Source organism: Balaenoptera acutorostrata, chromosome 20 (assembly GCF_949987535.1).
Source record: "Balaenoptera acutorostrata chromosome 20, mBalAcu1.1, whole genome shotgun sequence".
Taxonomy (NCBI): domain Eukaryota; kingdom Metazoa; phylum Chordata; class Mammalia; order Artiodactyla; family Balaenopteridae; genus Balaenoptera; species Balaenoptera acutorostrata.
Window position 1 is genome coordinate 49,100,878 of NC_080083.1, and position 12,530 is coordinate 49,113,407.

The window sequence follows — 12,530 nt, forward strand, 5'->3', positions numbered from 1 at the left end:
CTGTGAGGCATTCCGGAGCTTTAGGGCCCGGAGCCCGCGGCGCCTTCCGGGAGCCGTAGATCAGGCTCCGCCCTTCGGCCCGCGCTCTGCTCTGCGCATGTCCGGTTTTGTTCCCCTTCCCCCCGTCAGCTACGGGCCGAGAGGCGGCGGAGGCGGCGGCGGCGAAGAAGGGGGCGGAGAGGGAGGAGCGCGGCGGGACGGGGTCTGGACCGGTCGTACTTCGGGCCGTGGGATTTTCTCCGCGTCGGCGGTAGTAGTAGCTGCCTCTGCAGCCGCAGCAGCAGGTTTGTGCGAGGTGGGTCTGGACGCGGGGCCGTAACCCCTTGGGGGCACCGCAAGGCAACTGCGGGGCCTAGCGAGGGCCAGGGAACCGCGGCCTCTCTTAACAAAGAGTCGGCGGAGCCTCGGGGAAGCCGAGGCGCAGGGGGCTGGGGAGGAGTAGGAGTGCGTGACTGAAGCCTCGAGGGGCCCTTCCGAACCTCGTCGCCCTCCCACGGCTCCCGCTTCTCCCGCAGCTCTTAACGAGGCCCAGTTGGCGGCGTTCCGGAGGCGGCGCTCTCCCGGCCGCCCGCCCTGCAAGGGAAGGGATTTGCAGGGTGCTGGGCTCCGGGTGAGGGATACCCGCGGGGAGGATTCTGACCCAAGCCAGCAGCAGTTAGCAGATGCTCGTCTCCAAGTCGGGGGACCTGATAGGGAAAAGTTGCCAAATCTGAAGACAGTAAAAGACATAGTCGGTGATCTTGGTGTAGCTTTGAGTACATCCGTGATTAGCATCACCATCGTCACACAAACTTTTTTGCGGCCTACTTAGGAGCCTATCTGATGTGGGTAAATAATTTATATGGAGTTGCAAGCATACGCACCAATAATATAAGGAAGAACAGTCGTACTAGTCGAGAGTTTGGGGGAATCATAGCTTCTTTATCACCTTAGTGGAAGCTTTGCCCCTCACTCCCTTGGGCAGTCATTCACATTCCTCTGGCTTCCCATACATATTGTTTTTTTGTAAATGATCTTTGTATATCTATTGTCCCCTGTATACACACCCCCGAACTCCTAAAGAGCAGAGATTCTGCTTTAATTCACTTTAACTTTCCAGAGCCAGGCCCAGTGGAAGGTGGGCAATAAGTCTTTCATACCAAAATTAATTTTTAGACTTTAAGCGGCGGAGGAAAAAAATGTATGTTGTATTTTCCTGTACCCAGAAGGGGCATTATATGGCCTAACCTGCAATTCATTCACTCAGGAAATATTTTTGTTGATACCTTCTGTGTGCCTGTTCCCTACCACTGTTCTAGGTGTGTGACCCCGGCCTTCATGAAACTTACTTTCTAGTGAGGGAAAGAGAGACAGAAAACACGTATATAAATTATACTGTATGTTAGAAGATAACTAATGCCTTAGGTAAAAAAATAAAGCTGCAAAGAGGGAAGGGGAGGTGTTGCATTTTGAAATAGCTTGGTCAGCGAAGTATTTACATACAAGCTGATACTTAAGCAACTAGAAGGAGGTGAGGGAGTGACCCCAGCCCGTTTCTGGAGGAATGATCATTCCAGGCAGAGGGAACAGCAAGTAAAAAGACCTTGCAGAGGACAATGCTGGCCTGTTAGAGGAACAGTTAGAAGACCAACATGCTTGGAGCTCTGTGAGCAAAGGAGGGAGTGGTAGGAGATAAGGTCAGGGAAGAACTGCAGGGATGGGGGGTGCGGGTGGGGGGAAGCACAGAACAACCAGGACCTTTTAGGCTGTTGTGAAGATTTCATTTTTCTTCTGCCTGAGGTGGGAACTGTCTGAGGGTTTTGAGCAGAGAAATGGTAAGAACTGACTTACATTGTAATAATTTAGTGTGGGCTTCCCTGGTGGCGCAGTGGTTGAGAATCTGCCTGCCAATGCAGGGGACACGGGTTTGAGCCCTGGTCTGGGAAGATCCCACATGCCGCAGAGCGACTAGGCCCGTGAGCCACAATTGCTGAGCCTGCGCGTCTGGAGCCTGTGCTCCGCAATAAGAGAGGCCGCGATAGTCAGAGGCCCGCGCACCGCCATGAAGAGTGGCCCCCGCTTGCCGCAACTAGAGAAAGCCCTCGTACAGAAACGAAGACCCAACACTGCCATAAATAAATAAATAAAATTAAAAAAAAATAATAATTTAGTGTAATTTGTGGAACAGTACAGTTCTTTATATTTTAGTTTTATCAGATCTTTACGTAATCAGCTCTTAGTTTCTTTAAGCCAGCAGAGAGAAGAGACATGCTTTTAAAATAAATGTAATCCAGCATTTACTTGTATTTGGCTTTAGAAGAATGTGTTGAAATTCTTGGGTTTTGAACAGATTCTTGTTAAAGAACCGACAGATTTATAGTGTGTGAGTTATTCTCAGGGCAGATTATTAGAGTGGATGGTGGTCAGCTGTCACTAGAAATCTTTCCTCTCCCAAGACACAAGTGATAAAGTAGTTTTATAATCAGTTGTTTTTAGTCCACTATTTTTAAAGTCATTTAGATCATATCTTATTTGATTGTCCAAGACTCTCGCCAAATTATCTTCCTTATGTTCCAACTTATTCTGACTTCCTAGACTGCTATTTCTAGCTTTCCTCCCGAGAATGTCTTCTTCCTTCACACTTCTCTACTCAGCTTACATCTTTCTGTATAGAAAACCCCATTTTCTGGGTTCTAGCTCTCTTATGAAGCCTGTCCCCATTTGTCAGCTCGTAGTGATCTCTGGCATCTTCAGTGTCATGTGACACTGATGTATGGAATCCCTGAGTTGAAAGAAACCTGAGAAGTCTAGCTTGATATTCTCCATTTACCAATGGAGAGATTGATTTTTGGAGAAAAAATAATGATGATAAACATGACAGCTAATACATATTGTGCACTGTTTGGCAAGCTTTGTTCTAAGTGTATTTCTGGGTATGAATTCAGTTTTTCACACCAACCTTGTGAAGTAGGTGATAGTCTCACCATGTTACAGATGAAGAAACTAAGGCCAGACAATCTGAGTAACTTCCATGAGGTTCACATCAAGTTAGTGGCAAAGCCAGTGTTTAAACATAGTCAGCTTGGCTCCATAGTCGGTACTCCTTTACTGTGCTGTTACGATTTTCTGCTAAATCACAACATTTTAGCGCCTAAAACAGTACCAAGCAGGTACTTCAGCTATCTTTAATTTTTCTCTTTGGCCAAGTTGTAAGTCGCCCTGGGTACCCTTATATATTGAATAAATATGAATAATGGGTGTATTCTCTGGAAAACAAAAGAAAAGAAAGTGAATAAGCCTGCTATTTTAGCCATAGAACTTGTAACATGGAGTTGGAGAGATAAAACAAGAACACAAATAGTTATGAATAGATGTTGGGTGTTTTAAGACTAGAAAGGGAGTTTGAGGAAGGAGATACCACTTCTTTTGGGGAATCATCTTCATGTCATAGTTCTACGAGTTGGTATTTGAGATAGGCTTTGAAGGATAGGACTATGGTAGGTATAGTGAGAGATTTGGTGGGGAGGGAATACAGGTAGAGGGAAGAGCATTCACCAAAGTGCATGTAAAATAGTTCTTGCCACAATGGAGAGCCTCATTCCAGCCTGATTGAGTACCTGTGGAGAGCTGTTGAAGGGAAAGACAGGGTCAGAAATGTATTGCCGGGAGGTTTGGGGCCAGGGCCTGGAGGTACCTGGGAGAAGGTTTTGCGGAGCCTCTGAGTGCTCGTCTCCCTTGAGTGTGACTTTCCCTAGTTCCACTGTATTAACAAACACCTGGCGAAAAAAGATGGAAATTCATTTTCTCTTTTCACTATTTATTTCTGACCCACTATACTTCATTTAATACTTTACCACATAGAGTCGCCTTTTATAGATTATGGGAAAGGAGAGGTGTTTCCCCTCAGTACTGGGCACATAGCAAAAAGTGGTTATTGCTCTATATAAAACAATGTTTGTTATTTCTAAGACCCAGCTCAGGTTGTTCTCTTTAAAGCAAATGCTTATACATTTTGTTTATGGTTCTATTATACAGCTAATTCTTTTCAGATTGGATGTTTTATTTTAAAAAGCACTATTTTTAAAGAGAAAAAATATAACAAATTTCACAAGTATGTTTGCATTTCAGAGTAGAAACTGAGGTCTAGACAGCATCATTCTCCCTCATAAACTGGATAAAATAATAACCTAAAAATACATGTGCAAGAGGAATTCTGATTCTTTGATTTTCAAGGGTTTTTTTAACTGGTAAAATACACGTAAAAAAACTTAACCATTTTTAAGTGGGCAGTTCAGGGGCATTAAGTACATCCACATTGTTTTGCTACCATCACCACCATAGTGTCCACAGAACACTTTTCATCTTGTAAAACTGAAACCGTCTCCCCATTAAGCAGTAACTCCCCATCCCCCCATCCCCCAATCCCTGGCAACCACCCTTCTACTTTCTGTCTCTGAATTTGCTACTCTAGGTACCTCATATAAGTGGAATCATACAGTATTTGTCCTTTTGTGACTGGCTTATTTCCTTAACATGATGTCCTCAAGGCTCATCCATGTTGTAGCATGTGTCAGAATTGTCCCCCTTTTCAAGGCTGAATACTATTGCTGTATATTTATCTCACCACATTTAGTTTACCCATCCATCTGTGGACACTTGGATTGCTTCCACCTTTTGGCTATGGTGAATAATGCTACTATGAACATGGGTGTACAAATGTCTGTCTCTGCTTTCAGTTCTTTTGGGTCTATACTTATAAGAGGAAATGCTGTATCATATGGTAGTTCTATGGTTAATTTTTTGAGGAGCCACCGTACTGTCTTCCACAGCAGCTGAACCATTTTACATTCCTACCAGCAGTGTGCAAGGGTTCTGGTTTCTCCACATCCTTGCCAAGACTTGTTATTTTGTGTTGTGTAGGTTTCTTTCTTTCTTTCTTACTTTATTTATTTATGGCTGTGTTGGGTCTTCGTTGCTGCACGCGGGCTTTCTCTAGTTGCGGCGAGCAGGGGCTACTCTTCCTTGTGGTGCGCGGGCTTCTCATTGCGGTGGCTTCTCTTTGTTGCAGAGCACAGGCTCTAGGCGGCACGTGGGGTTCAGTAGTTGTGGTGCACGGGCTCAGTAGTTGTGGCTCATGGGCTCTAGAGCGCAGGCTCAGTAGTTGTGGCACATGGGCTTGGTTGCTCCGAGGCATGCGGGATCGTCCCGGACCAGGGCTTGAGCCCGTGTCCCCTGCATTGGCAGGTGGATTCTTAACCACTGTGCCACCAGGGAAGCCCTTTTTTTTGTTGTTGTTGTTGTTTTTTAATAATAGCTATCCTAATGAGTATGAGGTGATACAGTTTTGATTTGCATTTCCCAAATGATTAGTGATGTTGAGCATTTTTTCATATACTTATTGGCCATTTGTATATCTTTGGAGAAATGTCAAGTCCTTTGCCCATTTTTAAAATTGGATTGTTTTTGTTGCTGGTTTGTGTTTTTAATGAAGTCTGTGAGCTTTACCTGGGTGTCGGAAGCCATGTGGTGATTTTTCACCTTTTCTGTCATCAATTTGAGAAGTGTTTATGGAGGCAGAGGTGAAGTTTCAGAGCTATTTGATATGAGTTTGCCAGCTTGTGGGAAGGATGTACCAGGCATATTATAACCTGAGAAAAGGCTCAGGGTGGGGGTGTGTGTGTGTGTGTGTGTGTGTCAAGACTAAATAAAGGGAGCTTTGAGGAGACCCACGAATAGGACTACAGTTAATTTTTTAATATCCTCACTATGTTTTGACTGTCTTATTAACTGTTTAATGGATGTCTCTTCTCCAAACAATGTTTGCTTAGAGATTGAAAATTAATTTTAATAGCCTCAATAACTTAAGCAGAGGAGGGTTCATTTTTTCTTTTTCTTTGAACATCATAAAACCAAATAGAGATTAGGTTGGCCATCTTGTGCTTCTTATATCAGCTACAGCCCCTCAAACCTCTGATTGTCAAGGATCTGTAGCCATATACATGGACTAATAGTAGGAAAAACTGTTGTCAAGAAAGTAAGAATTAGTGGTGCACTGAGGATGATCTGGCTTAGATTTAATCAGGACGACTGGTTGGCTAGATAGCAAGGTTTGTAATAACGGGAGATGATGGTTTTCACAAACACTAGGATGAATTTTGAAGAGCCTGAACGCATGATACTTATTCATTCAACATAAAATTTTTTGAGTACTATATACACTAGGCACTAAGGATTCTATGTTGGACAAAACAGGCAAAGTCCCTGCCCTCGTGGAGCTGACATTCTAGTCAGTGGGGTATAGATAGCACAGTTATTTGGCCTTGCTAGAGGCAATTAATTAGGGAACATGGGCAGTGTGACCTAGATCACACTAGTGTAAGGCTTGGGGGCACTTAAGTGTTCTCAGTCTTTTGGCTGACCCAAATCTCCGAAGAGTTAATAAAGAAAACAGTATTGCATATTTTGCGCCTTATGTCTAAACCATTAAGCAACTCTCACCCACCTAAAGTCACACTGCTTGCCTGTTTGTGGCAGAAGTTGAATTTTTAAAAAGAATTATTTGATTTATTTCTTTTGTAATTTGAACCCTTTATTATTTAGTAGGATTAATTTATGTCCATCCTTTTCTTCTATCCTTAGTCTAGGGGGAAGAGTTACTTACTCCTTATTAAAGGTTTCGATCTTGTCTCTTCAGGTCTCTGCAACACCTTGTTCCTATGATTTTTCCTGTCATCCTAAATCTTTAGTTTTTCTCTTTGTTGGCTTTTCCTTTTTAGCATATAAACATGCTTACATTTCTTCCTTAAACGAAATTCCTCTAGTTAACACCTCATGCTCTCCTTTCTGTCATTGGTAAACAGCCTAGGAAGTAATCTGCACTCCTCGTGGCCTAGTCTTCATCCTCTACCACTTACCAATCATTCCTTAACCCTGCCCCCACTGCTTCATGGAGGCTTTTTAGTTCTTATCTCACCTGTCTTCTTTTTAGTTTTTAACATTGGACATTTCTTTCTGCCTGTAAAACTTGTCTCACCATCTGTGTCACTATATTCTCTGCTATCCTCCCTTCCTCTTTGTTCGTCCTCAAGTTTCCACGTGAGTTTCTCTTCCCTTGCCCATTCCTAAATATTGACCTACACTATGATTGTCTCACCCCTTTTCTCACTCTCTGGCCCTCTCTCTGCTAGCTTATCTACATCAGTAACCTCAGATGCAAATGTCTCATATCAAATCTATAGCCCCATCACAGAGCTCTCTCTGCAGTTACAGACCTTACTTGCCAGCTGTCCTTAGCTCTCCCATAGGTACTGAACTGATCTCACTTTCTACCTGCTTCTCCATGCCTGGCTTTTCTAGGTTTCCATCTCTATTCATGGCACCACCGTTCACCCAATCTGTAAAAGCCAGAAACTTCCAGAGTTATTCTAGACTCTTCATTCCTCCTTAGCTCCCACGTCTAATTTGGTTACCCCAGTTGATTCTTCCTCATAGATAACTAAGTTAACAACTCAGATCTACAACCCCCCTTCTCCTTCCTGATAGCCACTTCCTTAGTTGTTCAGTACCTTGTCACTTTACATTTGTATTTTTATAATGTCCTAACCACTTGCCTTGTGTCCAACTTTTCCTGCTATCTCTCATCGAATCATTCTAAAATACTGATCTGAAACATGTCCTTTTTTTGCTTAAAATTAATTCCTTATAACTGGCAGACTGTAGTTTTGTATGGTGTGTTCTTAACGTACTATACTAAACTGTTCATCTGGGCCCTGCTTGTCTTTCTGAACATGTGCCCTGCAACTTTCCCAAATGTCCTACAGAACTCTAGCTGCACTGAAATATTTCCAGTTCTCTGTGGTAGCACTTACAGTGCCTTCTATCTAAAATTCCCTCTCCTGACACTTCTTCCCTGATCTAATGCCTCTTCAGATTTAAAAAGTGAACGCCAGTGTCATCTCCAGAAAAACTGCCTTGTCCCCAATTCATCATAGGTTGGGTACCCTTCTCCTGGGCCATCAATAAATGCACTTTGTGCAGTACCTCTATTAGAATACTTTTTTTTTTTTTTTTTAAAGCTGGCTAAAACTACACTGTGAACTCCTTGAGAATGGGACTGTATCTTTTATCTATAAATGCCCAGCACCCAATGCATTGCCTGACCTTCCTCGGCAAGCTTTCGATAAACCATTGAAAGTCTTCCTGCTAGGAGGTTGTTAATGTAATTCTTTTTTTTTTAAAATAAATTTATTTATTTTTGGCTGCGTTGGGTCTTCGTTGCTGCACACAGGCTTTCTCTAGTTGCAGCGAGCGGGGGCTACTCTTTGCTGCGGTGTGCGGGCTTCTCATTGCGGTGGCTTCTCTTTGTTGCAGAGCACGGGCTCTAGGCACATGGGCTTCAGTAGTTGTGGCACGTGGGCTTCAGTAGTTGTGGCTCGCGGGCTCTAGAGCGCAGGCTCTGTAGTTGTGGCTCACAGGCTTAGTTGCTCCGTGGCATGTGGGATCTTCCCGGACCAGGGCTCGAACCCGTGTCCCCTGCGTTGGCAGGTGGATTCTTAACCACTGCTCCACCAGGGAAGTCCCTGTTAATGTAATTCTTAAAATCTACCAAGGGTGGTTTTTTTCCTTCCTTCCTTTGCCTACCTTCTGACTTCAATGGCTTATTTATTACTAGCCTCTTATCATGCATTATATACACTAGGAAAAAGGTTAAAATTCAGAATCCGTCGTTTTTGTTGCTTAGGAACAGCTCTTGGAAAGCCAGGCTCACAGATTGGTTAAACAATACTATCAGATGCTAAAATTTTCTGGCTTGTAAATACTCTTACTAAATCTCATCTCACTAGAATTATGTTGATTCCCCTTAAGGGATTCCTGAAGAAGGCAGGAGATGGTCTAAATTAAGTGTAAGTAAACTATTACTTATAAAGTGCTTATTCTAGCCACGAATAACTTTTATGCAAAGTCCAAAATGGGTGAAGACAGTCCCTACCTGGAACTAAGGGCAGAGGGTGACATGGCATAAATCAAATTTAATACTAAACAGACTGAACTAAGTGCTATATAATAGGAGTTAAAACAAAACCTATAGGTTATATATGGGGGAGGGGCATAGAACCAGAAAAGTAAGAGTGTGTTGTTCCTGTTCCTGGTCCCTTCAACGATGCCATTGTAAAAAGCAGTTTTTGGAACTCTGTTCACGTTGGCTTCAGAGTCTATTATAAACATTTAAACTTTTCTTATTAATGGTAAACTTTAAAACAAAGAAAAAAGTAAAAATCAAATAGCTGCTATTAAGATTTTCATAAGCAGCCCTCCAGCTATTTCTGTACATGTAAAACATGCTTTTACATTGAATTACATTGAATCATACCACCCACCTTGTTTTATGCCCTTGTCATATTACTCAGTGTATAATGGACACTTTTCTGTAAATGCAAAACTTAGAATGCACATTCCCATTTGCTAAGCAATTGCATTTAAAAAAATTGATCCTAAGGAAATAATTAAGAGTATGCACAAAGATACATGATATGTTTTACAACTTTAAAAAAACAGAAGTGGAGAAATATATTTACTGACGTTTAAAGATGTTCATGTATATCATAATGTGAAGAAGTCAGTAACTAGGGCTTCCCTGGTGCAGTGGTTAGGAATCCGCCTGCCAATGCAGGGGACACGGGTTCGAGCCCTGGTCTGGGAGGATCCCACATGCCGCGGAGCAACTGAGCCCATGCGCCACAACTACTGAGCCTGCGCTCTAGAGCCCGCGAGCCACAACTGCTGAACCCGTGTGCCACAACTGCTGAGCCTGTGTGCCTAGAGCCCATGTTCTGCAACAAGAGAGCCCACCGCCATGAGAGGCCCGCGCCCCGCAACGAAGAGTAACCCTCGCTGTCTGCAACTAGAGAAGGCCCACACACAGCAATGAAGACCCAACGCAGCCAAAAATAAATAAACAAAAAATAAATAAATTTATTTAAAAAAAAAATTAGTAACTAAAACAATTTGTACAGTATGGTTTTAGTTTTGATTTTAAATGGGGTGTGTGTGTGTATACACATATGCGTAGAAAAAAAAGCAAAAGATATCAACGAAATTGCATATCTGAGAGAGGAATTTCAGGTAGTTTTATTTTGTTCCTTTTCGCATTCTGAGTTTTCCGCTGTTCTATAAAACGTAGGTAACTTGTGTCATTAAAAAAAGGTTTTTTGGAACCAAGACTTATAAGAGATAAGGTGCTTTTAAACCTATTTGATCGGTGCTTAGGAAATTTCTTTGTAATTCTTAACAATAGGCAAACTGAATAAGATGTTAAATGAGCAATCAAATCCTTTTGAAGGGTATGGTATTAAATACTGCATTCCTGTTCAGATTGAGATCTCAACAAAAGAAATAACAATTTCTTCAGTGTTTCAGAAAGTGTGACCGTTTCATTGAGGTTAGCATATTGCATATCTGAAGTACAGAGTTAAATTTTTTTAATTGAAATATAGTTGATTTATAGTGTTGTGCCAGTCTTTGTTGTACCGAAGTTAAAATTTTAATTGAGAGGCAAAGGTTGGAACTGACGTAAAAATCAGTGGGCTGTTTATAAAGTTAAATTTATGTGAGTGTCTCTTGTTCCTAACAGATCAGTCATTGACACCATGAACTGGAATAAAGGTGGCCCTGGCACTAAGAGGGGATTTGGCTTTGGAGGTTTCGCCATTAGTGCGGGAAAGAAGGAGGAACCAAAACTCCCACAGCAGTCCCATAGTGCCTTTGGGGCAACCAGCTCTTCTGGATTTGGAAAGTCGGCTCCACCACAGCTCCCTTCCTTCTACAAAATTGGTTCTAAACGGGCCAACTTTGATGAAGAAAACGCGTAAGTGGTAATACCTGGTAATTTAGCAAAGGTTAAGCTTTGAGGTATTCATTCCATCAACAGAAATTGAAGCAAAGAAACCATTTGTTTCTCAAATAATAATATGACTTCTTAAATTAGTTATCTCACTGGATTGCATTGTTCCTAACAAGTTAAATTGTTAAGTTTACTCATACATAAGGAGTATACTTTTGTGGTCCTTCACTTTTGCTTGTTCCAAAAAGGATTTGAGGCCATTTAAACCTAAATGTGGCTGAAGAGTTTTAAATAATTCACATGGCTTTTGATGGTCTTTACTGAAGTTTTTTGTTTACACCATATAAGTTGTTTTGGAAACACAGGCAATTGTCAGAACTGGCAGAGGCATAGTTTGGCTCAACACCCAAGTCCTTAAAACTGTTATGTTGTAATATCTTATAGTGGTAGGAAAATCTGCTCAGATTTTTGCCCACAGTTCTCAGGAAACATATTTACTGGTTACCTTTTTTAACTTGATATCTAAGAAGGTGATTGTTAAAAAGCTGGGGCTTGAAAGTTTGAGCTCTGATTCCTTATAGATTATAACTTCTCTCTTTGCCAAGTCTGAAGAAATCTTGTATTGGTATTACTTCCAACCTGGTTGTGACACTGCTTGAGGTTTTTTTTTTTAGTTAAAAAACCCCTCAAGATCAGAGTTTTTAAAGTACACAGCAGCATTTTAAAAAGTTGGTATGTTGTTTAGCAATTAAATACAGAAGTAAGTGTTTAAGATTCAGCAAAGTCAAGGATCATTATTCTAGAGAACAGTTTACCAGCTCAGAGATACTTTTAAATGATACATTAAATGAAACTACCATATAAATGAATATGCATTTATGTGTGTGTGTAGCACATAACAGTGGTTAGAGCTTTTAAAATGAAGACTTGAAAGGCTATAAAAGTTTAAGCTGTAGTTGTGATTTCTTTAAATTAATATTTGGTTGTATTACTATTTCATTTAATTCTGAGGTAAGATCTAAACAATGTTTTTGTTTTGTTTTAGTTGATAGCGATATAGATATTCTTTTCCGGGATATTTGTTAGAGGGAAAGTGATACTTCTTCCAGATGTTGAAATTCTTTTCTGAATACTTACATAGTATGGTGAGGATTTTGGATTGAACTTTTTTTTTTTACTTTTTTTTTTTTTTTAAGTATAGTTGATGTACAATGTTATATAAGTTTCAAGTGTACGACATAGTGATTCACAAATTTCAAAGGTTACACTCTATTTATAGTTATTATAAAATATTGGCTATATTCCTGAACATTTATTTTTAATTTTAGAAGTTTTCTGTTGGTTCTCAGAAAACAGCCCAGAACTTCTGAAGAAAGTCTCTAGCCTTATGAATATATCTCAAAATTTCTTTAAGGATTATGAAGAATAAACTAGCTTTATAATATTTCATACAAAGTAATTTTTTCCATGGCATACACTTTAATATTTGCTATATCTATTCAACAATGATACACTAAATTTGTACTGAAAACTCATCCCTTTTGAGAGAACTGGAAATGTGATTTTTAACAGACACTATTGAAATGGAGACTCTGCTGTGATTTTTTTTTTTTTGCAGTATTAGAATTTGGCATGTATTAAGTGATAATTTAATAATTAGGTCCTAAGCCAAAGGACCGAAATCTCTTAATAGAAACATATACTTAAATAA

At 40.9% G+C, this 12,530-nt stretch overlaps 1 protein-coding gene across 2 annotated transcripts in view; it reads left to right on the top strand.

The window, feature by feature from the left end:
* Positions 1-95: 95 nt before the first annotated feature.
* The window catches only part of DDX42 (DEAD-box helicase 42), a 47,717-nt gene continuing 35,282 nt past the window's right edge, over positions 96-12,530 (top strand). The window contains exons 1-2 of one of the 2 annotated variants that reach the window (XM_057536017.1): positions 96-295; positions 10,610-10,843. In XM_057536017.1, coding sequence (XP_057392000.1) covers positions 10,626-10,843 — 218 coding nt within the window. In that variant the 5' untranslated portion in view covers positions 96-295; positions 10,610-10,625. The remainder of the gene's footprint in view (positions 296-10,609; positions 10,844-12,530) is intronic. The other variant, XM_057536018.1, reaches the window with a different exon arrangement.